Genomic DNA, 27,566 nt, shown 5'->3' on the forward strand with positions numbered 1-27,566 from the left:
GCTTGTGAGGTGCATTTTGAAATGTCTTTAGTAATTGTGCAATAACTGCAAGCAATCCGCACAGACTCGCACTACCACTATCCTCAGTGATTGCTTGTTTTGAGTGCACTTGCCTCAGAGTTGTTTGCGTATTTTGAAACTGTTTTTCCTATAGGAAATAATGGAACGATAAATAATCATTTCAGGGTCAAACTGATACCATCATGAAACATTCAGTACCACTGCAGGCAATGTTGTAGTTCAGAAATTTCACGAGAGCAGGTTATAGTACTGTATACAGATTAGAGCTGAAACGAATACTCGAGCAACTCGAGGAACTCGAGTTTAAAAACTAATCCGAGTAATTTTATTCACCTCGAGTAATCGTTTATTTTGACAGCTCTAAGCATTACGTTTTGCTCGGACTACTTTTAATGCGGGACAACGCGCTGATGTCACGTGCGTAGAGGAAGAAGCAAAAAAAAAAACTTACTGCAGCCGACAGCCACTAGAAACGACGCCGACGTTGCTAGATACTAGCCCGCCCCGCACATGCTACGTTAGTTGCAGGTAGCGTCTGAAGAGTCTCATAGAGATCACATGTATGTTGAACTAGATGCGAAATGACAGACTAGGCCGTGTCTGGGCAGCATTAGCAAACAGCCGCCATCTTAAAGCAGTAGAGCGCTAAGCGCTAATAAAGAGCGCTAAACGCTAATAAATAAGATTAACGTTACTGTCACTACTAGCCCACGCAACATTAGCCCTGTGGAGGGCTACGTTTCTTGACCACTTTCGTGGCTAACGTGTCTTACATACAGGCTTTAACATAACATAGCGTTGTGGAGTGATGAGGGTGTAAAAAAAAAAACTCAATAATGCTAACTGTCAATTTTAGCTCAGTAGTCATTGCTGGATAAAACACCAAGTAGCACTAGTCCCTAATGTGCTCCAATACAGCCTGTATCATACATTTATTTTCAACACTGCAAAAACTCAAAATCCTATCAGGACTTACAGTTCAGACTAACTTAAAACTTAACTAGAACTTAAAAATGGCTTTACACAAATAGAAATTCAATTGAAACACGCAGGAAAAAATCCTAAATTTTAAGTGATGTGTGTTATCAAGCGTAAAGGCATTTTTAGGTGTATATATTTATATCATTTTTTTTAATAAGATCTAAAGGTATTTTTGAGTGAAAGCAGTGAATTAGTTTTTTTTTTAAGTCTGGTTACGTCTGAGATGCAATTGTTGGCTGTTTTCAACAATATACATCGAAAATAAAGACAATGATTGACTGAAATGGTTCAACATTAAATGAAATGTCTTGTTTTCTCATTTATATTAATAATTGCGCTTCACCTAAAAATATATTTGTTTTATCCGATTACTCGATTAATCGATAGAATTTTCAGTCGATTACTCGATTACTAAAATATTCGATAGCTGCAGCCCTAATACAGATAGTCCCCGAGTTACAAGATAACCGACTTACGTGATTTCGACTTTACGGCGCCGGAGTCTCGTCCGCCATTTTGTTGTTTTTGTTGTTGTTGTTGTTGTTTTTTTTAAATCACGTAAACCAGGGGTCCCCAAAGTACGGCCCGCGGGCCGGATACGGCCCGCCTCCACATCTGGTCTGGTGTTATTTATTGGTATTTGGTGTTATCTATTTCCTGGCTTTTTTCTGTGAAGAACCCAGAGAGGGTTATTTGGTTATTATCTATTTAATTAATAGTGTTATTATTATTTATTATTATTATATGGTATTATATGATATGATATGATATTATTTTTATTTTATTTACTTTTGTTCCGTGAAGAATCCAGAAAGGGTTATTTGATTGTGGCTTTCTGAAAACAATAAATTTTTACATTTAGGCACTCCTGCAATCGTCACACGTTTTCTGTTACAAACTGTCCCCGGCCCCTCATCAGAGAAGGGAAAAGTTATGTGGCCCTCACAGGAAAAGGTTTGGGACCCCTGACGTTTGGGGACCCCTGACGTAAACAGTATTTTATTTTACCTCACAGAATATTTTATTATTATTAATAGGACTGTTCTGCCCTTTGGCGAAATGTGTATTTGATTATAATGTTGACTTTTGTTTTATGATGCTTTTACTTTGCCGCAGGAAGCGTAGAGCAGGTGGTACTGTACACGGAAGAAGAACGTATTTACGCCGAGTGAGAGAGAGGGGAACGATTATAGTTTAGCCTGCTGTCTAGCTAGGATTTAGCTCCCACGTCTTGGTGAGGACAGTACAATGACGAATAATGCATGTTTTGGACAATTATTTTAAGATTTTGGGGGTATTTAGGGGAACTCAAAGGGTTAATTCTGACTTACACAGAAATTCGGGTTACGTCGCCAGCGTAGGAAGTAGGAACGGAACTCGTTCGTTACCCGAGGACTACCTGTATTGTATTGTATAAAATGGCGATTGTGATTCTCAAAATTATTTGGGATTTAAATTTTTTTTTTTCAGCTTTAAATTTGACAAAATGTAATGAACTTCCCACAATTTTGACTAGCAAAGGTATCAAACACAAGGTCTGGGGGGTAGATCCAGTCCGTCAGATTGTGGCCCACGAAAGTAAATCATGTACATCAAGTTAGTATTTCTTGCCAAAATAAAATTTTGAGGAAATTTACAAGACAAAAATCAGAATATTTACAGTTTTTTTTTTTTCCTTTTTTGAACATTTAAGATGAAGTAACATTTTAAAATACAGAGAATATTAATTTTTATTTTCCTTTTTGTTGTTTTGAATAAAAATAGAAAATACATAAATTATTTTCATTATTCTCTCAAATAATGAAAAAAAAATGTTTTTTTTTCTTTTTTGATTTAAAAACAAAAATATACACTTTTATGTTTTTTTTTTACTTTTTCAGTTTATTCACTCATCATCAGGAAATACAATACATAGTGTATACAAACGAGTATATACAATTTGGAAGGAACACCCCAAGGAAGGTCTGAATTGGGGGGCTTTTTTTTTTAAAATTAAAATAAAGTGAATTAATTTAAAAAACATTAACATGAAAATATTTGCTCTTGAGAAGTTCAAAAGAGGATTTGGCGCATTTTTAATTCAACCATGTCCCTAAATGATTAAATGACTATCAAAATAGTTGGCAATTAATTTGATAATTGATTAGTTGTCAATCAGTCGATTAACCGTAGCAACCCTAGCCCAAACATAATGGCCCTCCGAAGGAACTTATACCTATTATATGTCCGTGACAAAGATAGGTTTGACACCCCTGAGGCAAGGCAGTTTTATTTTGTAATAGGACTGAAATGAACAAAAGTGAGTATAATGAGGATATGCATGAAAGTTAGCCATATAGCATTTACCCTAATGTTATGATAAAACTTAACTAGGGCTGTCAAAATTATCGCGTTAATTAATTTTTTTGATTAATCAACTTAAAATATTTGACGCATTTAACGCACATGCCCTGCTCAAACAGATTAAAATGACAGCACAGTGTAATGTCCACCTGTTACTTGTGTTTTTTTCTGTTTTGTCGCCCTCTGCTGGCGCGTGGGTGCGACTGATTTTATGGATTTCAGTAGCATGAGCATTGTGTAATTATTTACATCAGAACTGAAACGAATGCTCGAGCAACTCGAGTAACTCGGGTTTAAAAACTAATCAGAGTAATTTTATTCACCTCAAGGAATCGTTCAATTTTGCCAGATGTAAGCATCACGTTTTGACCGGACTACTTTTAATGCAGGACAACGCGCTGATGTCACGTGCGTAGAGGAAGAAGCAATAAAAAAAAACCTTACTGCAGCCGACAGCCGCTACAAACTACACAGACGTTGCTAAAAACTAGCCCGCATGAAGCTACGGTGGTAGCAGTAGCAGGTAAGGTCTGATGCGTCTCAGATATCACATGTATGTTGAACTAGATGCGAAATGACAGAGTCAGCGGCGTTAGCAAACGGCCGCCATCTTAAAGCAGTACACTTCTCAGCGCTAATAAATAAGATTAACGTTACTGTCACTCGCTCACGTAGCGTCAGGCCCGCGGAGGGCTAGGTTTCTATTAATTATGACCACTAACAATATACAGGCTTTATTTAATCTGTGAAAACAGCACTGTAGAGTGATGAGGGTGTAAAATAAAAACTTAATAATGCTAACTGTCAATTTAGTCATTGCTGGATAAAACTCCAAGTAGCACTGGTCCCTAATCTGCTTCAATACAGCAGGCATCATACTGTAACGTTGACAAAGAGTCACCCGCTTCGTTAGGTTGCAATTATTTATTTTTTAGGAACTTGTAGAACAACCAACACGACGCACACACACCTGCCAGACAGACAATAACAACAGGAAGGCACGTCTCCCGCTCTCCCGCACCTCCCTCACCCTCCGCATGTCAAGCGGTGCATTCAGGAATGTATGCAAATATCCCCGCCATATTATAACCTGACCTACAATACATTTATTTTGAACACTGCAAAAACTCAATCTTATCAGAACTTACAGTTTAGACTAACTTAAAACTTAACTAGAACTTAAAAATAGTTTGACACAAATGGAAAGATCAATAAGTTTTTTAAGTAAGCAGTGAATTTTTGGGTTCTTTATTTTTCTGGTCACATCTGAGATGCAATTGTTGGCTGTTTTTAACAATGTACATCAAAAATAAAGACATTGATTGACTGAAAATAGTTCATTATTGGATGAAATGTCTTGTTTTCTCATGCATATTTATAATTGCTCTTTAAATAAAAAAATGTTTTATCCGATTACTCGATTAATCGATAGAATTTTCAGTCAATTACTCGATTACTAAAATATTCGATAGCTGCAGCACTAATTGATATTAACAATGGAGAGCTACTAGTTTATTTTTTGATTGAAAATTTTACAAATTTTATTAAAACGAAAACATTAAGAGGGGTTTTAATATAAAATTTCTATAACGCACTAAAATTTATCTTTTAAGAACTACAAGTCTTTCTATCCATGGATCGCTTTAACAGAATGTTAATAATGTTAATGCCATCTTGTTGATTTATTGTTAGAATAAACAAATAAAATACTTATGTACAGTATGTTGAATGTATATATCCGTCTTGTCTTATCTTTCCATTCCAACAATAATTTACAGAAAAATATGGCATATTTTATAGATGGTTTGTATTGCGATTAATTACGATTAATTAATTTTTAAGCTGTAATTAACTCGATTAAAAATTTTAATCGTTTGACAGCCCAAAACTTAACACCTAACAATGATTAAAAAAAAAAAAAAAGTCTACAACATAAAGAAATGTGATAAAGAAATCACATAAAATATAATTTAGGTCACACGACTGTGCGCTCTCTGTCATAAGTAAAATATTAAATATATAAACAAACAAATGATTGAACTTGCTTTTGGCCTTCCCATGCCCTGGAGCGGATATGACTGATGCAACTTCCTATATACCACGCGACTTGGGAATATTAAAAAATGTTCTGAGGGATAATTGTTTTAGGGAAATTGCAGAACTGAGTGAAAAAACAGGGACGCAACTGAAAGGTTAGTGTTTTAGAAAATACACTTTAAATGGGATAAGTACTAGTAACATGATTATATAAGCAATATAAAATTTCTAAAGGAATGAACTATTATATTACATTACTAATACAATAAATAGACTAAAAGTGTGGATTTTAAGCTTTTGTGGAAGGTTTTCAATGTGCGCTAAATTTATCATTTCGGGTTAAGTCACTGTGTTTTATGTAGGCCATGTCGTTGTATTGTAACACACATTAAATTTAAGTAGTAATTCGGCTTCTCCCGCCGGGATTTGTTAAGTCTTGGAATGGTAGCTTGTGCGTCCCGTCCTCTTTTTCTTTTCTTGCATTGGGCTTGTTGAGTCTCTCTTGTATGGCTGTCATACTCAAGTGGATCTGATTACTGCTGGTGGCCCTCATCCAAGTGCTGTATGGACATTTGATGCAGCCTCACACAGGTGCACAGAGCACAAGACAGTCTGTTGAGTTATGTCTGCTTTAAGGGGTGCACATACTAGGTTTTGCTGCTCGCACCCATCCGATGGTAATGTTTATTTATGAGGCTGGCGAATTTTTGATATGATGGCAGGGGGCATTAAAGAAGCAGCTGTACACTTCAGTTGGGGACAGTTTGTATTCTCTTGTGATTGGACTTTGCAAGTGTCTTGCATATTTTCAAACTACTTTTTGCATCCTAAATCATTCTAAGTGCATTTAGAATTAGCCATGAGCTATTAGTGAATTTTCCAAGGGACTTTTTTTGCGTCATAGTCCTGTACGTTGGCCGTGAACGCTGTTTACAAACTAAAGTATAGCTAAATGCTTCAAATTATTTATTGTCACTAAAAGCTACGCTTTAACTGTCAACTCTAACACGAAACAAAATGAATTACATGCTTTCCTAAAACAATCGCATGACCTTGACTCACTTAATCACAACAGATTCTGAGAACCCTTTAGAAGAGCTAGTAGCATGTCGCATGTGGCGATGCTACAACTCTTAAAGCGAAGGAAATTTGAATACTTTCACACTATATTTTTTCAAAGTCTTGTTTTGTGTCCTTGGCTTAACCCAAACTTCAAGTTAAGCTTGCATTCTCTTCTTTGCTTTAGTGGTTTATTTAAGTTCCCTTAGGCTTTGCCGTGTATTGTTTGCCATCGCCTTTAAGGTATATTTTAGGCCAGTGTATGCATCTGGCTTTTCACTTTGCTGTCTGTTTACTTGACCACCGTCCAGCATTCTAACAAGACAATTCCTGACTTCCTGGAATGTCATACATGAGAAACACTTGTGCTAAGGCTAAGGACACGTGCATATTAATAACCAAGAGCACACGAGCAGTCGACCATGTCACAACTGGCCCATTTTTCTTCATGACATCAAAGAGAATTACAGATGTTTTGAGGGAAGCCCAATGCTGAAGTGAAAATTCTTGAGCCTAGGGCCTCTTCTTGTCACTTTCTTTTTCAACATTCACAGCGCGTTCAGATTTCAGAAGAAACTAGGGCAGTTGTTTTCCAATGTATTACATTGAGTTAGACAGAAAAAAACGCTTTCTGAATATCTTTTGTTTTGAAGTTGACAAAAGCATCTGAGAAAATAACTAAAAAAAAAAAATTCCCTACCTTATGATGACCACAAGATTTCAACTCCTCAACCAATGAAAATTTACATTATGGTACATTAATTCTCTCTAGCTACATGTAATAGTATTGAACCGTTTCGGTACGTGGTAGTCGGTTCGGAATGGACGCGTACCGAACGAGTTTCTGACGTAAAATAACCCTTACTTTTCGAGGCTGTGAGTCGATCGGGTTACAGTTTCTTTGTGTAGATTATATTTATTCCGTCTTCTCTCCAGAAATGTCAACGGCGCGACAACGTGGCCACTGCAAGAACGCAGTGAAACGCGGGCATTAGAGTCAATAAGCCAATGCACACCAGTCGCAGTGCGGCCGCGTGTAGATGCGTCCCAGAAGCGGCTCAACGCGACGCACGCGAAAAGAACGGCATAGTTTATTATTTGACGCGAGACGCGGCGAAAGTCACTCATGTAATAATACGGTGGATCCGGTCGATTTTCAAACTAATAGCAATCATAACCTACTTTTTCAGTCCATCAGATCTCTTGAGTGGGAGATCGGGGCACAGTTGACTTGTCTTTGTTGATTTACGGCTGTCTTCTCTGCTATAATAATAACTAACATGGCCCCGTGTTCAATGCAAAGCCCTCCTACCACAACAAAACAAGTAGGAACTAATGTTCACATAGGAACTAAAGTTATACAACATAAAATATACAATATAAATGAATACTACATCACATTTGTAAAATATAAACACATAATAATATAATAGCCCATTTAGATAAAATAAGTTGAAATGAGCTAAAACACCTGTAATTAAATAAGAATAATACACACATCCTGCTTACACAATTAAATTTATTAATTTGTGTGGCGCTTTAACTTGAGAAAATCCACCAATGAAGCTTTTGAAAACCGTTCATAAGAAGAAAAAAATGTTTCATTGAGGCATTTCATTTGTAAAATACATGTTAAAATCTTTGTCCTTGGGATTGCTTTTCTCTTTAGCACAGGACTTCTCTTTTCTTCTTTCTTTCAGAAAGAAGGCTGACCAATACGCGGGGTCTGAAAGGCAAATTGTTGTTGGATTATCTTTAAAAAACCACTACTTTTTGAGCAGAATTTCTAGCTTTGTATAGGCTAATGTTCCTATTGTTGAAAGCACAAAAGTGTGTAATAAACAACTACCACATTTATATTTTGCATTTTGTTTTTTTACTGTACCGAAAATGAACCGAACCGTGACCTCAAAACCGAGGTACGTACCGAACCGAGATTTTTGTGTACCAATACACCCCTACTAGCTACGTGTTTTGTCGCAGTGAGAATGTGAGCTATTTCAACATCATTAACAAATGTACTGTAAGTTTTGGGCTATAAGCCGTTACTTCCCACCACGCTGCTTTGAACCCAGCAGTTTATGGTGAGAGGTGGTTAATTATCTGAATTTGTTTTGGTGTATGCAGTGATCTCTCGCTACTTTGTGCTTCAAATTTTGTGCCCTCAGTCCATTGCTGATTTTTTTCAATTAAAAATAAACAATAACTAAATACAGATGAGCTGTCCCGAGCCGATCGTGTATTCTCACTTCACCCCCCCCCCTCCTCCTCCTCGCCCTGCTCTTTGTTGGTCAGGCAGTGCACTGGAGTTGCTTATTAAAATCAACGATGATTGACAGACGTTTGAGTTTGCTCTTGCCAGAGACTCGAACTTCAAAGCGCCACATGAGTCAATCATCGTTCAACTTGTTAAACAGTTGCTGTGACAGCTCATTGTAAGTTAGCAGCTTGCAGATTTGAGTGGACTCACTCAATGAAGCATTTCATAAAATCAAGCATTTTTCTACTTTATTCTTGTTTAAAAATAATTTGGTGGGACAGTAAAATGTTTAAAACTTTTAAATTATTACATTTGAATTGCTTAAAAACATATATATGTTCACATAAAAGTTTTTTTTTAATTATACTTTTGGGAAAAAAGTGAAAAAACATTTATTATATGTATCTCTTTCCAATGCTAAATTTGAATAAACAGATTGAACACACAATTTTATTTATTTATTTTTTGTTGCGGCGCCACTTTGTGGCTTTTCACTTATTGCGGCAGGTTCTGGTCCCCATTAATAGCGAAAAACGAGGGATCGCTGTATATCTTCTAGCCATAATACAATTTTGACCTTATAGTCCATCATGGCCTGATAGTTTTTGTGTAAAATTTGGTGGTTGTTGCTTGTATGTTTTATATTATATATATATTTTTTAGATTTTATGCTGCTAGTCACTTTTGAGATTTCAACTTATCCTGCACTGTAAAAAGGAGATGCTCCACAATTTCATTGTACAACTGCATAATGACAATAAAGGGCTATTCTGTTCGATTCTATTCTAGTCAGGTGCACCATTTTGTCCCAAAATTATTATATAACTGTACCAAAGTATTGAGGGGCAAGATTAAATAAACGAATACATAATTAAATTAGGGCTGTCAAAATTATCGCGTTAACGGGCGTTAATTAATTTTTTAAATTAATCACGTTAAAATATTTGACGCAATTAACGCAGATGCCCCGCTCAGACAGATTTAAATGACAGTACAGTGAAACGCTCACTTGTTGTGTTTTATGGAGTTTTGCCGCCCTCTGCTGGCGCTTGGGTGTGACTGATTTTATAGGCTTCAGCACCCATGAGCATTGTGTAAGTAATTATTGACATCAACAATGGCGGGCTACTAGTTTATTTTTTGATTGAAAATTTTACAAATTTTATTAAAACGAAAACATTAAGAGGGGTTTTAAAGAGCATACGACACGAGAAAAAAAGTCTTAAATTGCATTATTATGTGAATTAGAATCATATTTTGAGACGATTCGACTATATACAACAATTTAGCAAAGCGCAGATGACGAGAAATTAGTCTTTTAATCTGCCGGTTAGCCACGCCTACCATTATAGGGCTTTAGCATCCCCAACAGGTGGATGACGTCAGTGGTAGACTGGGCTCATCGGTTTTACTATTCAGCCCATTGAAGGGGAATTATTCAGAACGAGGAAAACGCGACGAAGAGAGCCGCAAAATGTCATTGTTTCAGTCTCTCTACTCCAATATTTTTACAGGATATTCTTTTTATCCAAGTATTTTTCCCCAATAGCTATATAAATGGCTTGAGAAGGACCAGTCAGCCCGTCGAGGGGGAACTATTCACAACGAGGAAAACGCGACGAAGAGAGCGGCAAAATGTCATTGTTTCTGTCTCTTTACTTCAATATTTTTACAGGATATTCTTTTTATCCAAGTATTTTCCCCAATTGCTAAATAAATGACATGGTCATGACAAATAACAGTCTTGTGCTGAATGGAATATGAAATAATAAAAATGCATTTATTCAGGACGACATGGCAAAATTACTCCATAATGGTCAAAACTGTCGACTTCACCTTTACTGTCGCACCTCCCGAACGACATTTTATGACACCTAAATCGGACATATGTCATTTCCCTACCCCGGCTTCGGAGAATGTAAACAAACCAGAAGGCGTGACAGCTAGCCGACATGCTAACCCGAACCGAGTGATGTTTCAAAAGTCTTCGAAGCGGAAAATCACACATAACCAGCCTGGATTATTTGACATGACGACCCGGTTGTCGATTGTCTTTGCGGATCGGCAAACCGCCCGGCGGAGAGCAATTTACAGTTCGTTCCCCGGAGGAGGGTGGCTGGAGTTGTTGTGCAGCTAATGTGCTGCTGCTAATGAGCATTAGGAGAGCTTTTTACATGCCTATCAATGATCAAACGTAAGTAGTCCTTTATTTAAAGGAAGTTCGTAGTGTTTACTTTGTAATCGCTGTATTCGTATTTGACATAATACAAAACAAGATGTTTACTCACTTCCTTGTAAGTCCAATGGTCCCACAGTAGTTGTCGGGCTTGTTTTGGCCAATATCCACGGTAAATGGGAACGTTTTGAAACTCCAAAAAGGCGCATACGCCTCTCCCTCATACAGAATGAATTTTCTGCAGCCGTTTGGCTGGCGTGATGCGAAAAATAAACGTATTAATCCGCAAAATCAGCTGAATCCTTCGTCCTCATACACAACAGTACACTGTAGCGTGAAGAGGATGTCTTCTACCGTACACGTCACAGCGCCCTCCTCCTCAATGCAAGACCGAAGCCGGAAGTCACTCATTTTCATGGCGCGGGATTCAAAAAACTAAATAAAAATAGCGATCGCTTCCACACACATCCAAGTGGTCCATATCATTCAGGGGCATAAAATACCGCGTGTATTATGAAATAAACATGCTTTTTCGTGTCACATGCACTTTAATGGTAAATGGTGTTATACTTATATAGCGCTTTTCCACCTTTCAAGGCTCTCAAAGCGCTTTATATAAAATTTCTATAACTTGTACTAACATTTTTCTTTTAAGATTTACAAGTCTTTCTATCCATGGATCGCTTTAGCAGAATGTTAATAATGTTAATGCCATCTTGTTGATTTATTGTTATAATAAACAAATACAGTCCTTATGTACCGTATGTTGAATGTATATATATCCATCTTGTGTCTTATCTTTCCATTTCAACAATAATTTACAGAAAAATATGGCATATTTTATAGATGGTTTGAATTGCGATTAATTGCGATTAATTACGATTAATCAATTTTTAAGCTGTAATTAACTCGATTAAAAATGTTAATCGTTTGACATCCCTAAATTACATACAAAAGTAAATGTTTAATTAAATGTTATTTCAATATGTATTTATTTATTATATATACATTTTCAATATGCTTTTTTTTCTAATTCAATATTTATTTATAAATAAAAAATTGTTAAGATTTGCAGTAACAGCTTTGACAGAGGCAAGAATCTGCCGAAACTCACAGCAAGGTGAGAGAGATTCTCTCGTACAAGAAATAAGTTGGAAAACAAGATGATTTGTTTTAGAACTAGCACTGCTGGTTGGAAACTGAGCATATGAATCAGTTTTTTTGGGGGTCCATTTTTACAACCTTTGGCTATGGAAACTAACTCAATGTACTAATGTCTGATCCCTTTTAAGAAGCTGTAATTGGAAGCTACCGGTTATACTGTAAGTGTGATCCCTTCCATCCCCGCTCCTGACAGATTTAATGCCCTGCCCCCCTTTACCCCATCATCCCTTTTTAATGCTATGCCAGACACCCTGCACTATAACAGGTGTCCCTGCACAGTTTTAGGCACAGCCTAAGGTATAGAAAGACACAAATTGAGTGGGCGGCTCAAGAGCTGATTTGTGTCATCAGTCGGACAGCAAACAGTTCCGATGGGATTGATCTCTCGGGAAGGATAATCTGGCTAATCTTATAACCGGGGTTGATGCACTCCGCCTCTTTTTGCTCTCCGCCGATACCCCTTTTCCCCTCCCATTCCTAAAAGTCCACAGATCCGGAGTTTCCGCCTTAGTTTGACAACGCACCGTCACTCGAGTCTGACGCCGCGAACGGTGACTGGCACCCTGCCAGTGCCACGTTCGCACTCGAAGGCATGTGGCAACCTGCGGCATCACCTGCAGCTGGAGGTGGCGCCGGAAGAGAGCTGGGTTATGGCCACTGTGAGTAGTCGTCTTGTGTGTCCTTATAGGGAATAATGGGAAGTAGATCAGAGATATTTGCACGTTTTAATAATTCTTTTGCTTCATGGATTTCCCACAGTTAGACGAGCTAACAGATGCATTATTTTACTATGGTAATACCTCTAATCCCTGGGAACTCTTTATAAAACTCATCATCCTAGGGTAGAAACTCTTAGCGCTAATAATGTGCGCTGCTTATTTGCGTATTTGAGTTTTCCATTGTGGATTAAAAACACAAGTGGAGGATGTTTGCCTTTTTATGGAGCACGGAACCATATTTGGAAATTTACAGATGATGATAGACAGTTGGGAGTTTTTTTTCTCAGATAGTCAGTGGCAATCTAAAAATGTGATTTTTCAGAAAACAAAAAAATCCATCTTAATGAATGTATTGAATTGAAAAAGTACGTTAAATAAAATGTGAAAGTGAAAAAATAATATAATTTCTGTTTGTAAGTTTTGAATGAAAACATGTACAGTAAATGTGTAAGGGTACAATATCGATTCTTTGGCCAGTAATACTGTATTGTTTTAACGATAATATGGTATGTCACAATTTGATTTAAACTAATTACATTTAATTATAGGGATTTCCAGTGATATATTAGAAAAATATGTACAAAATACAAATTTAACACAATCAGTCCCAATTCACCTTAAGTGATAAAAATTATAAAGCACTTTTGCTGTTTTTGACAATTTTGTTGCCGAAACATTTCAGACTTTTGAATGAAAACCATTATATGAAAAAAATATCGCATATTTATAAGATGAGGATCTTAATCACATTTTTGCATTTTGATTCGATTGTGCTTAAGTTGATATATCAATCCAAACGGATTATATAATGCATGTGAAAGTACAAATGCGTGTTTTATTTTTCATATTTAATTTCAATTGTGGTTGTCTTATAAATTACAGATAAAAATTACAGATTGGAGTATGATATTGGTAGGAAAATACAGCATGTGCTTTTATTTTATTATTGTTATTTATTTATTTTTTTATACGTAAACTTTTGTTTTGCTTCATAAGTGCGATAATTGGGCAGAGACTTGGCTTCCTGGATCCCTATTATTACACCAGTCTTCATCATTCACAGATGAATCCCCTTAGCGTGGATTTAACGGTATTATATGAATACATTGTGGTCATAGTGAGTCAGCCAAAGTCTTCTTCTAGTTTTAATATCGCAATATGTATCTCAAACCCCCAATAAGTCACAATGTCAGTTTTTTCAAATATCATTCAGCCCTAATATACTGTATATATGTGTGTGTGTGTTTATTAAAATACATTCAATTTTCAAAATGTAAATTTATCTCCATTTTAATTTGTGGGTCACTGCCTGTTCCTGAACTGAAACATCAAACTTTACTCTAATTAGAGTGATGTTAACTAAACTTACACTTGTGTGTGTGTGTTTTTTTTTTGTTTTTAGTTTTTGGTCATACCCTCCTTAAATTGTTTGCACTGCGACTGCATTTTCCTGCTTTCAGTTCCATAAATTTCTTAACAGTTAAGTTATTAACTGCTAAAGTGTGTTTCAAAATTTTGTGGAACATGAATGCGTGTTGTGTTTGTCCTCGTCTATATGTTACCTGCGATTTTCTGGCGACCATTTCAGGGTGTTTCACATCTCTCATAAAAAAATTCATGTAATTCCCAGTCAAATACTTGTCTGTTATGGGGAAGCCTCATCCTAAAAGGGAACCCCCGTTCAACCAACACGTGTTGCCTCGTCCTTCACTATCTGTTTGTCTCTCAACACTCTTCCCTTCTATTCGCCCTCCCCATCCTGCTTTCCCTCGCTGTTCGCATTTGCTGTCTGTCAGCTAGCATCCTTCCATCAGCACTTGCTCTGGTTTTCTGCTTTCCTCCTTCCTGTGATTTAATTGATGTGTTGATGTGAGCTCACTTGAACACATACTGTATTCCACCAACTGTCAGACATCTGTGCATTTTGTCCTTGAAAGAGCTGTTGGGATGATCTTGTCCACTTGTAACCTTACACTACTTTATGCGAAAAATAGCCTTGGAGCTTGTGCATTGATGATCTACCTTAGTCTCAACAATATTGATGGACAAGTCCTGCAAACCATAAAATGGTTGAATTTGGCTGATTAGAGAGAGGTCTTCTCTCACAGAGTGCTCTTCTAGTTAGGGCTATTTTGTTACTAGCTCATACATGTATTGACTTGGATCTTGAGCTTCTGCCTCTTTGTCATTATGAGCTGCTAATGAGTTGTACCACAATGGCTTAAAAGTAAATAACACTTGACAATGGAAGGGTTGAAAAATGAAACAAGCTTTTTTCGCCAATAGGTCAATAAAGGTGCATGATGTTGCCTCAAGATTGAAAGTTTGGGTGTTTTTTAGTGTACAAATGAGCGAAAAGGGACATGAAATTCAAATGGTCTGCTACAAGAGCAGCTTTTTGGTTGTGTTTTTACAATGTTTTTTATGTCATTTTGGTGTTAACTGCCCCTGTATAGACCCTTTGTAGAGTTTTGGCTGTAAAATTCATTGAAGGACATTTTGAGTCAATGATAGTTGCACCTCTTGCAACAGTAAAATTTCTATGTATTTTTTTTGGGGGGGGGGGTTGTCTTAACTCGTTAGTGACTATTTTTGATCATTTAAATATCTTACGTGCGCTCAACGTGCGCTCATGTGCTAGCATATTGCCTGATATTGCGTCAGGCTTCCATCACAAAGTCTGTTCTGACATGTGCCACCATATTGCATCACACTCATGCATCACAAAGGTTTCCCTCATAAGGACTGTGCGCTCCTTAGTATGTCACGAAGAACAACCGAGAACAGTATATAAGGCACAAACAAACAGCATTCAGTGTCAGGCCTTCAGCGTTCCAGCATACGCTAGCATGTCAACTGTCCATTGCCGCTTGGCCTGATTGTTTCCTTTGCCTGTCAACATCAATAACGTTCTGTGTCTGCGATACGCAACTGGTTCCTCCGTCCCCTTCGTGACAAAATAACTTTCATATAAGTGATCATTCTTACAATATCATTTGAAATTAGTTTTATTTTCAATTAAAATTGTATTTTACATATTATTTTATGTAAATAAATACATTTATAGATTAATGAAATGTTAATTAAAAACAAAACACAATTAAATGAATAAAAACGAAAACAACTCTGGGGCCACCCCCAAGAATCTAAAGTTTATTTACTATTTATTTATTTAAATTATCATTTTTGAAAAAGAAAGCTCTTCAAAGGTTATAATGGGCAGCATAAGTTCCATCACTTCATAATGTATAGGATTTAAAGAAATATGTGTGACAACTAGAGATGTCCCAATCGATCGGGTCCGATCACGTCATTTTCAAAGCATCGGAATCGGCAAAAAAATATCGGACATGCCTTTTTTTAATATATATATATTTTTTAATTAAATTGTTTTCTAATTGTATTTAACGTTACAGACATAATATGTTACACTCTTCCAGAGTCTTTAGTTTAAGCTTAAGGTAGGGGCGAGAATTAATATTTTTTACATTTATCACGTTACAATATTTAGCGCAATTAAAGCATGCGCTGCACGACCCACTCACGCATTGTCGCGTTCAATCTATAATGGCGCCGTTTTACCCATACAGTATATAGAGCTAAAAGGCAGCGTAAAATCAGTAGAGTGAATTTTGGCAGCCTTTGGAGCCTTTTTTTTTTATTTTTATTTTTTTTAAATGGCTAAAGCCTTACAATCCCTCTCTAATGATTAGAAAAATCATGGGAAGCAATGTGGGAAAGAAAGGTAGTAGTTGATCTTTTTCCTAATACCCTATGTTATTTCCCAACGCAGAGAAGCTATATCAATTGGTACCATGACGCACAGTCATGGTTGCACTTCCCATCATGCATTTGGGCAGAAGTTAAATGGCTACAGTATCATTTACTGAAAGCTCAACAAATACACTAGATGGCAATATTTAGTCACAATATACAAAGTCACATTTATCCTTTAAGAATTACAAGTCTTACTATCCGTGGATCCCTCTCACAGAAAGAATGTTAATAATGTAAATGCCATCTTGAGGATTTATTGTCATAATAAACAAATACAGTACTTACGTACTGTATGTTGAATTTCTATATTCGTCCGAGTTTTATTCATTTTTTTTCCTTAATGCATTGCCAAAATGTATATGATGGGAAAAAATTATCGGGAATGATTGGAATTGAATCGGGAGCAAAAAAAAAAAAAAAGCAATCGGATCGGGAAATATTGGGATCGGCAGACACTCAAACTAAAACGATTGGGATCGGATCGGGAGCAAAAAAACATGATCGGAACAACCCTAGTGACAATGCAAAACAAGCATTTTGTCATATTGTGCACCAGATGTATAGGACACATTAGTAGCCATGAACTGCTCAATATAGTAAAAGACACACCCTTTATATTTTAATTTTTACTGGGGGCACATCAGTTTACCCGTATTTTTCGGACTACAAGTCGCACCTGAGTATAAGTCGATCCAGCCATAAAATGCCCAACGAAGAGAAAAAAAACATATACAAGTCGCACCGGAGTATAAGTCGAATTTTTTGGGGAAATTTACTTGATAAAATCCAACACATAGAACAGACATGTCATCTTGAAAGGCAATTTAATATAAAAATACAATAGAGAACAACATGCTAAATAAATGTACAGTGTACAGTGCATGAACAACGAAATGTGAATATACTGTCCTACGCTACGGCTCGGTCCTGGCTATACAGCGAACTCCCAAAAGACAATGCTGGACGTCCGTATAATTTGCTGAATCAATTTGGTCCTTGATAGCAAACAGGTTCGCATCAACGTAAATAAATGATAATTAGGTACTATTACAGTAATAAGTAACAGGTTAGCATGCGTTCGCTATCATTAGCACATCGTTCAAACAACCACACAACTGGCTCTAAGTGTTCGATCGCGGGTGGATAACACACAACAACAACAGAAAAGATGATACATGCAGGCGTTGCCTCTGTAGAGATAATTTAAAAGCATAAACAATGAAAGTAGGTTCGCAGCCGTCTTTTCTCTCTCGCTAACTCGCCCACTCACTCACTCAGAGCTACGTAGCTGCCCGTCTTCTTCTAGCGTGTGAGCACTCTTCTTCACGTAAACAAGTGCGAGTGCGCCCTCATGTGGGCGTGAAAGCGCCACAAACTAAATGCATCCATTTCAAGATAAAAAAAGTCAATAATACAATTTAACATACACTGCCAAAGGCAGAACGCGAACGTGGCCATAGCTATAAGAGTTATTCAGATAACTATAGCATAAAAACATGCTAACAACTTTACAAAACCATCAGTGTCACTGCAAAACACCAAAATAACATGTGAAATTATATCAAAATGTGTTACTGCCCGTAGTTAGCTGGGATAGGCTCCAGCACCTCCGCGACCCTCGTGAGGAAAAGCGGCATGGAAAATGAATGAATGAATGAATGAATGTGTTAATAATTCCACACATAAGTCGCTCCTGAGTATAAGTCGCACCCCCAGCCAAAATATGATAAAAACCGCGACTTATAGTCCGAAAAATACGGTATTTATTCATTTAAATTTTCATGCTTTTAAAAGAATGCTTTTTAAAGGTTTTAATGGGCAGCATAAGTTCCGTAAGTTCATAATACAGTATACAAGATTTAAAGAAATAGATGTGACAACGCAAAACAAATATTTTGTCAAATTGTGCACTGGATGGATAGGACGCATTACTAGCTATGATCTGCTCAATATATTTAACAACGCACCCTTATGATTTTAATATTTACTGGAAGCACATCAGCTGTTCAAGAGCCATGTCATTAGCTAGTTCTAAATAATGATAGTTTGACTCATTTCCTGTCATGCACCACAACATAACACCACAAATACAAGGCGCTGTTGGTATAGTTGATGATTGTGACACGCTGGTAAGTTTTTAATTTTCAGTACTTTCTGGTCCAATTATATATATATATATATATATATATATATATATTTTTTTTTTTTTTTACATTGTATATGAAGAACAAAGGCAACAGTGGTTTCTAAGTGGGTGGTGTTGTGGTCAGAGGGTGCAGAGGTCAGGTCACTCTGAGTGTGTTTGTTTGTGATTGTGTTTCTGTTTGGTCTTTTGTTTATATGTATCATCATGCTATTTATTTTTATTAATATAAACTTCCTTTCAAATTCCAAAAACATGGAATGGGAAAATGGTTTGATGGTTGACTGGTTTACATAATTACAGAAAGGTAATGGTGGCAAAAATAGTCTTCCAAATCAAATCTTAGACTTAAAGGGCTGCTTTGACTTGATAGTTTGTGCTGTTGTTAATGAAAACTTTTTAGCAACCTTAAGCTCAGCCTCCATATGAATTCAATCTGTGTAAATAGTTTCATTCTACCAAATTTGTCATGTAGACAGGATCTTGTTCCTGCAGAGCTTTTATTTATTTATTTATTTATTTATTTATTTTTTATTTTTGCACTTACGCCTCTGCTGATTTTGTTAAATATTGCACCAAACAGAAGAAAGGTTGGCTCTGGTAGAAAATGGAGTAGAGGTCGTTCATCTTCTTTTCAGAGAAAGTTTGTGTGTTCACTCGAAAGTTCACCACGGGGCAGATTTTGGGGGTCAACGGAGTTCACTGATGCAGGTTGTTTGTGTTATTACAGCCGCATGGTTGGAGGAGAAAGGATTTTCTTATATGCAGTATATCAGACAAACGAGACTCAAGACTGTATCTTTTTCCTTTAACAGAATTACAGTATTCTATAGCGGCTATTGAAAAATATATCAACGCACCCTCGGCAACATATATAGTCTAATAATAATATACTATTTAATATTATTTTATGATCTAAAGAATTGGCATCATTATGAATGTATAAAAACACACTTATGCATTTTGAAAGCCAAGGTGGCGTATACTTAATTTCTTTTCTAGATGAAGGGGGCAGGATATTCGTTTTCACAAAAACGTGTGGACAACATCTTTATCATGTGCATCCAAGTGGAAAGAATGTTGTTTAAAGAATTGAAAAATGCACATATTACAGATGTGTTATAGTAAAAAAATTAAAAAAAATAAAAGCCAGTATTTTCAGGAAGGGGACATAGTAAGTGGCCAGTACTATTTTAGCCAATTAAATTTGAGTTTCCCAAATTTCCTGCCCTTCCTCATGATGCAATTGAAACCCATTATCCAATGCACCCTTGCTGAGTAGGGATGTCTCCGATCCGATCACGTGATCGGAAATCGGGCCGATTGCGCCATTTTTCAGAGCATCGGGTGAAAGGGCTCGGGTTTTTAATTTTTAGACAATAATTTGAAATAAACTTAAGAGCTAAAAAGAAACAAAATAATCCAGAAATGAAATAGCATTGCCAAAAGAAACAAAATACTTACGTTTTATTCTCCGGAACACTCCCAGAAAAAGTGGAAGAGGAACTACTGTTAGCAGTAGAGTACTGTGAAATGTTTGGAACTTTTGTTTAATTAAAAAAAAAAAAAAATCAGATTCTCAAAATCAGGTGGGTCGAAGTGGAAAAATAGCGATCAGGACATCCCTAGTGCCGAGTCGTATCAGTGTGTATTTGCGTGTGTATAACTGATGTCTCAAAATGCCCTCTCAAGTGTCAATTTTTCCATTTTGACATTTTTTTTTAAATTACCAGAGGTCTAAGGCATTCACAATTTGCATACTTAAATACTTTGAGCAACCACCTTTTACTTCATGATCATTTATGCAAGTTGTTGTCTGTCCCATTAACTCGTGCTGTCGTGATGTGTTTGAGCTTCAGATCTCCTTTGTGGCATTTTCGCCTCTGCTTATGGCAAAACTAGAAACTGAAGTTCAGATTATTGAAAAATGAAAATGCATTAACATGTCATAGTTGAAATTTTGTGGGTTTAATAAATTACATACGTTTCTATATCCATCAGTTTTTTTACAGTCTGTATATACACGCAACAGGGGGTTCTCGACTAGTGATTGCCAGTTATTTGCCAGACTGTGAGATTATATGTGTGTGCTAGTAGGATCATGTTAGCTTTTGGGGGGAAAAAAAGCAGATTCCGTGCGGGACATTGCCCCGCCATCCATCAATCTGTCCATCCCTCTCTTTCTGTCTGCCTCATTCCCCTCCTACTCCACATCCCCCTGCTCCTCTTCGGCCTCCCACCTTCTTGACAGCTGGCCTGCTGAGCTGCACATACTTACCCGGGGATAAGAGGATTTAGTGACACAATTGATCAGGCATCAACCTCATTTAGCAAAGAAATGAATGTTTATCAGGGGCAGCGGTTGCGCGCCAGTGTCATCTATGTATTTCTCTCTTTGATGTAGCGCAGGGCTCACATTTAGGAGACTTGTTAATGACATGTCCGCTCGCAGTAACGAGCTCTGCAGACTGTCTGCCTGATTACTTTAGTCCTCGTTCTGCTCTCTGTCCTTTTGGTCGATGACAGATATGGACTCACATGCGCAAATACACCCAGAAGAGCATAAAGGGAGTCAGGGAGTCAACAGGTATCGAACAGATGGAAGTTTAAGATCAGTCTTGGTAAGAGCTAATCGGGTATTTATTAAAGCGCGTGTTGTTTTGGAGTCGATCTGTTGCTATCGTCCCCATTGCTGAACCCACTCCCACACTCTTCTCCTGAGAAGAGATATTATTAGTTAGTGGGCCGCGAGCTTATTGAATTACAACACAGTGGAGCGCTCCATCCAGCTACTTGTGTAATTAACAGTGAGGGATTTAGTGGGGTTTTCGAGCGGGAATGTTTTGTTAAACCTGTTGATCACCATATCAGCTGAATGCCGTCTCAACTATTCTCGCCCACATGAAGTGTCTTAATTAGTATGGAATCTATACCAAACCCTGAATGATCCTTTTGCACACCGTCTGCGCTGCAAATTGCCGCATCAAAGACGTTAGTAGCCAACTTGTGTCTCTGCTGTTCGACAAAAGAAGTGCTTTTACATGCTTGCTGCATTCAAATAATTAGACAAGTGGTAACATTAGCAGACTGCTACAATTGCTTTTGGAACAAAGGGCCGCAGACAGTCAGTCTCGGGTGTTAAAGTTCACACTTAAGTGGCAATTTTACTCTATTCAGAATTGGAAGATATTTTGGCTTCAAAATGAAAAATGAATGAAAAATAAGCCCTTTTCTGATTTTCTGCTCCATCCATATTCATCAATGATAAGTAATAAACTATCTAAGGCTTGATTAGTTCAGTTTACAGATCAATGATTACAGTTTCAGATCAAAAATGTTATTACATAAATTTTGGGGGTATTTACAATATTATTACGGTATCTTAATCTCAATAAAAGTAGACACTTGGACAAAAATTTTGAAGTAACTTTTTTTTACAAATTACATATCGATAGAAAGTTATAGCGACGTGGTTAAGTGCACTTATAATAGTCCCATAGACACAATGATAAAGCACATTACTTTTTGTGATCCAAATAGGAATGAGTGATAGTGGATTCTGAATGTTTAAGCTATATTTCAGCCAATTTTATTTTATTATTATTATTTTTTTCAATCTAAATTTCAGTAGATAATGTTTTATGTGTTGATTTGTTATTTTTTCAGTGAAATTTAAAATACATTTAAATATCAAAGCGAACGACTGCTCAATTTGTCTAGCAGAGAAAACTTTAGCACTAACACTCCTTATTTTTTCCTTTGTAGATATAGTTATTCGAGGGCCACACCAAATAAAATTCACAAAAAAAAAAAATAGTGCTAATAACAATATAATGAAGACTATTGTGCAATTTTCAAGTACTTTTTAATACAATGGGGCCTATATGGGATTGAGTGGCGGGCGGATAAATGCACATTTTCTGCTTAAAAACATATTTTAAGTTCAAAACAAATCTAAATAACATTTAAATATGAAAGATATATACATGTAAGGACTAGACATGTGCCGATTACCGATTTCAAGGTATACGTTGGTATGAAAATGTCAAGGTTTCAAAACAGCAAAAATGTTACGTCATACCGTCCCTAAGGTATTAGCCATTTTTTATGACCCAAAAATTCATGGAGAAATCCCTCGCTTGCACCTCTAAGGCTCAAGCCTCCCCCACCGATTGTTGCTCAGTGTGAGTGAGTCAGCTGTGCTACACAATGGCTGAAGGAGGTGAAACTCCTGAACTTTTTTCCGTAACGAAGAAAACTAAATCATTGGTCTGGGAAAACTTCGGCCACAGAAAAGTTAGACGGCCGCGCTTAGAGGAGGAGGGCGAACTGACATGTAAAACATGTTTGCGGAGAGTGGCTGACGAGGAGGCTATACCTCCAATATGATTTTGCAGTTATAGAAAATTAAAGGTTAGTAAACACTGTCATGAACGTTTCCCACCATATATAAGAGTTAACTCCAGTGTATTTAGTGTGCCTAGTGGTGGTAAAACGTGGTGTTTTTTTCTCTCTGACAACTCTAAGAGCGTGTGTTTATAATGTAACCATGATACATATAAACATAAGGTTATCATACCGTCAGAACATCATACCGGCACATGCCTAGTAAGGACCATGTAAGTGCAATTTCCTGCTATTTAGATGAATTATAGCAGTCAATGGATGTCAGGAAAACCGGGCAGGCAGATGGTGTGGACCCAAATGCAGGGAAACAAAATGCAGCAAGGCAGGTGGCGGTGAACTCAAAAAATGTTTAATAATAACTAACAAAAGCACAAAGTACAATCAAAAGTACTGGGGATCAAAAATGCAAGGTTCAAACAAAACTTACTTTATCGGAGGAACTAATACACGAGGGCTTGGAAAGGACTTCGACATCGACATTGACATAGACAATGACGCAACAAGGAGTGAAAAGAAACTGGGAGCTTATATACACACAGAGCCGAGAGGTAACGACACAACAAGGAACAGGTGAGCACAGGAGGATGCAGGTTGGAGGATACACTAGGAGGCACAACAGGTGAAATCAATGGGCAATCACAGGGACAAGTCACACTAGGAAAAAACCAACACAAAACCTAACAGTGGAATAGAATACATTTCAAAACCCTATCTACAGTCATATGCCTATGGCCAATATTATGGTAGCCGAGACGTGTCAGTCGAGCTGCAAAGTTGAAACACTTTGCAACAAGAAAAAAAAATCAACAATGCAAGTTGCCACAACACAAACACAACTGCTAACGCTCTGTGAAAGAAAAAAAGAACAAATGCAAACTGCCACAACAATCCCTGATTGCCAAAGCACGACTGCAAATTGGTAAAAGAACGAAGCCCAAGTGTCACAACACAAATTCAATTGGCTTACAGCACAAATGCAAAAATACAAACTGCCAGAACACGATCCCCAATTGCCCAAGCACGATTGCAAATTGGCAAAAGCACGAACACCATTTGCCATAACACGAATGCAAATGGCTCACAATACGACCGCAAGAAGATACTGATTATGGGGCAGTTGATGACTGCTAGACTTCTATTATAGGCATATCAAAAATATATTTTATTTTACAAGTTATCATGTCACATCCCCAAATGTGCATAGCTTAACAACGTAAGTTACAGAAATTCCCTCACAAATTCACCCTTTGGTATATATTGCTTTGTGACTATCTCTACGGTGTCAGCAGGAGGGCGGAAGTTGTAGTCCTCATGTCTACTTCTGTGGAATTTAGTCGACCTCCGGTTCATCCATTTGCATTCGTGCTGTGGCTTTTTGAAGTTGTGTTGCGATCTATTTGCACTTGTGTTGTGGGCAATTGAGGTTCGTGTTGTGGTTATTTGCATCTGTGCTGTGGCTGTTTGCAATAGTGCTGTGGCCAATTTGCATTTGTGCTTTTTTTCTTTTGCAAAGTGTTTGGACTTGCATTTTGCCCGACACTTCTCAGCCACCTTAAATGGCTAGACGTGGCACTATAAGGCATCATCATAGCAACTTCATATGTCATATACAAGTAATATAAAATGTAAACAACAACCAAGCAGGTAAAAACTCACAATTATGCCATTTTTTATCATCTATTATGACTTTGAAAAGTCCCCATTCAAATAGTGACCATTAATTAACTTTAAAAAAAAAAAAAAAAAAAAAAAGAAAGAAATTTCAAGCATTCTTTTCCCCTAGTTTTTTATTTTATTTTATTTTTTATTATTAATATTTGTTCTCAGGAAAAATAAATTTACTCAGAAACTGCATCTTTTAGGCTTTTGTATGTGGATTATTTGTAATTTGAAGGTTGGGACAAAGGATGGAGTAAAACGTCACTAGTGGTGATGCTGGATTGGTGAAACTACCTATTCTAAGTACATTTTTACCCTCATTGGAATACATTTTCGGAATTTTAATTCAGGTTAATGTTCTGCTGTTTTATGGGTAACTGTTATTCATCTGTGTGTCATTCACTTAGTGGTACCTACCCTGGTTGCAGGCATTTTCCGGGAATGATCCATGTAAGCGAGTCCTGCAAATAGGACCTCTTTTTGAACACGTTTCAGGAGTTTGGCAACAGTTAACCTTTGGTTGCTGGCCAATGGGTGTCCTTCGCTGTTCTTGTCTGTTTGCACTCAAATAGTTGCTTACGTCCGCAGACGCTGTATTGGTTTGGCCTGAGTCCATCAGACAAGAATCAATGGTACGGATCTGGAGCAGATGATTTCATAAGATGAGTGCATGTCCTCAGTGTTTGACAATGATCTTTTGTGAAATGTGTGATGGATGATAACTGGAGAGTGAGATGCTTCTTTGTATGGAGGTGACTTGAGGTGGTTTCATTTACGAATACAACTCTTATGCTATTTTCACTGAACTTGAGGCTTGGAGCACACTAACAGATGACCTTGTGTGACCACGTTCGCTGAATTTTCCCTTAAGTAATCACTCTTGACCTTTGACCTTTATTATTTAAATCAGGTCTTATTTATGAATGGCCCCAAATTTTTCCTGGATCAATAAAATAAAAGAAAAACTATGGATTTGCAATTAATTGTATTTTAAACGTGGATTTTAGTTATTTTAATTTTTACATTTAAAATGCCATTTCTGCTGCATATTTAATTAAGCACTTTCTCGACCAGCAGTTGGCGCATGGTTGAAGGGACAGACAACACATTTAACATGTTGTTCCCAGCAGAAAAAAATCTTTTAATAAATTGAAAAATATTTTATTTTTATCATGTGTAATAGTGCAGGAAAAATGTAGATGAAAGCCAATCAAAATTTAGTTATTAGTGATCCCTCATTTTTCGCGGTTAATGGGTACCAGAACCCGCTGCGATAAGTGGAAAACAGCGAAGTGGCGCCCCCCCCCCTAATATATATATATATATATATATATATATATATATATATATATATATATATATATATATTTTTTTTTTTTTTAATTTTTTTTTTTTTTTGCGTGTGTATTTATTCAGATTTAGCATAGGAAAGATATAAATATAAAACATGTTTTCTCAGTTTTTTTTCTCCAAAGTATGATTAGAAAAAATAATCATGTGTATGTATATATATATATTTTAATAAATGATTTTTAAGCACTTCAAATGTAATAATTATGATAACTTTTAAACATTTTACTGTCCCACCAAATTATTTTTAAACAAGAATAAAATAGTAGAAAAATGCTTGGCTTTATTAAATGCTTCATTGAGTGAATCCACTCAAATCCTTTCAAGCTGCTTACTTACACACAATGAGTTGCCACAGCAACTGTTTAACAAGTTAAACCAGTACTTCTCAAATAGTGGGGCGCGCCCCCCTGGGGGGGCGCAGAGCGATGCCAGGGGGGGCGCATGTGACCTCGGGGAACATGCATTTTTTGTTTTTTTGCCGTACTGGAATAAAGTGTACTTGCACATCCACTCAGTAGGTGGTAGTGGCGCTCTCATTTTCAGAGTGCGCGCAGTATTTTTGAACTAAGGAAGAGCACTCAGCACCACACACAGAAAACAGATATGAAGAGCAGTGTGCCACCGCCGTTTTCGAAAGCCGTTTTCCGACCGGACTCACTCACGCAGCGACCCACTGTCTTGTCCGGTTCTCACGTCGCCGCCCGAGAAGTGCCATTTTCGGCTTGGGATCGGCACGACGACCGCCCTCACCTACGGTTCTACCTTGGCCGCCGAGAATGCGCTTTTTTCGTGCCGTTTGCCTTTTAGCTTTGACTTTTAATATAGTGGGTGATGAGGAAAGACCACTGTTTACTGTGTCTAAAAATAATTATAGCGGACAGCCAGAAGCCAAATCAATTAAGACGCCACTTAAAGACATTAGACCCCAATCTCATTGATAAGCCGCTTGATTGTTTTTCAGTGAAAACGTGCCGAATATTGCCAACAATTGTCCTGCTTTGTCAGTGTTATATCAGTAATCCACTGAGCATTGTTAGTATGCTCATTGAAAAATAACTCCACACCATTGCAAAGGAGGTAAATACTGTGAGCCGCAAAAATAAAAGCTGTCCTGTCCAAGGACACTTTTTTTTTTCTTTTATTCAGTTTTGTTTTTTCGGTCAAATTTTTTGGCATATTGTCCTCATGAGTGAATGTTTCTAATCAATTTTAACATGTTATTATTTACTGATTTTATTACATTTTATTTTTCTGTATGGTCAAAAATGTACCTTGAGTGTATTTTTTACAGTTTGGATGTGACTTTTTTTTAAATTCAGGCAAATTGATGCACGTCAAGTCTTCTCTGTTACAAACAAAACAATGTTAATAAAGTTATACTTTATTATAAGTTGATCAATGTTACTTTTTCTCTTTATTAGAAAAAAAAAGGAAACAATGTTAGGCAGATGCGTATTTATAATAGTA

General features: G+C 36.9%; 1 protein-coding gene across 3 annotated transcripts in view; it reads left to right on the forward strand.

The window, feature by feature from the left end:
* rxrgb (retinoid X receptor, gamma b) overlaps positions 1–27,566 on the forward strand; it is a 97,132-nt gene that overhangs the window by 11,480 nt on the left and 58,086 nt on the right. For 2 of the 3 annotated variants that reach the window (XM_057840558.1, XM_057840555.1), the window contains exon 2: positions 12,526–12,700. The exons of the other annotated variant lie outside the window; for it this stretch is intronic. In XM_057840558.1, the coding sequence (XP_057696541.1) occupies positions 12,634–12,700 (67 nt within the window). In that variant the 5' untranslated portion in view covers positions 12,526–12,633. The remainder of the gene's footprint in view (positions 1–12,525; positions 12,701–27,566) is intronic. 3 annotated transcript variants of the gene reach the window in all.

This window comes from Corythoichthys intestinalis, chromosome 7 (genome assembly GCF_030265065.1).
Source record: "Corythoichthys intestinalis isolate RoL2023-P3 chromosome 7, ASM3026506v1, whole genome shotgun sequence".
Classification (NCBI taxonomy): domain Eukaryota; kingdom Metazoa; phylum Chordata; class Actinopteri; order Syngnathiformes; family Syngnathidae; genus Corythoichthys; species Corythoichthys intestinalis.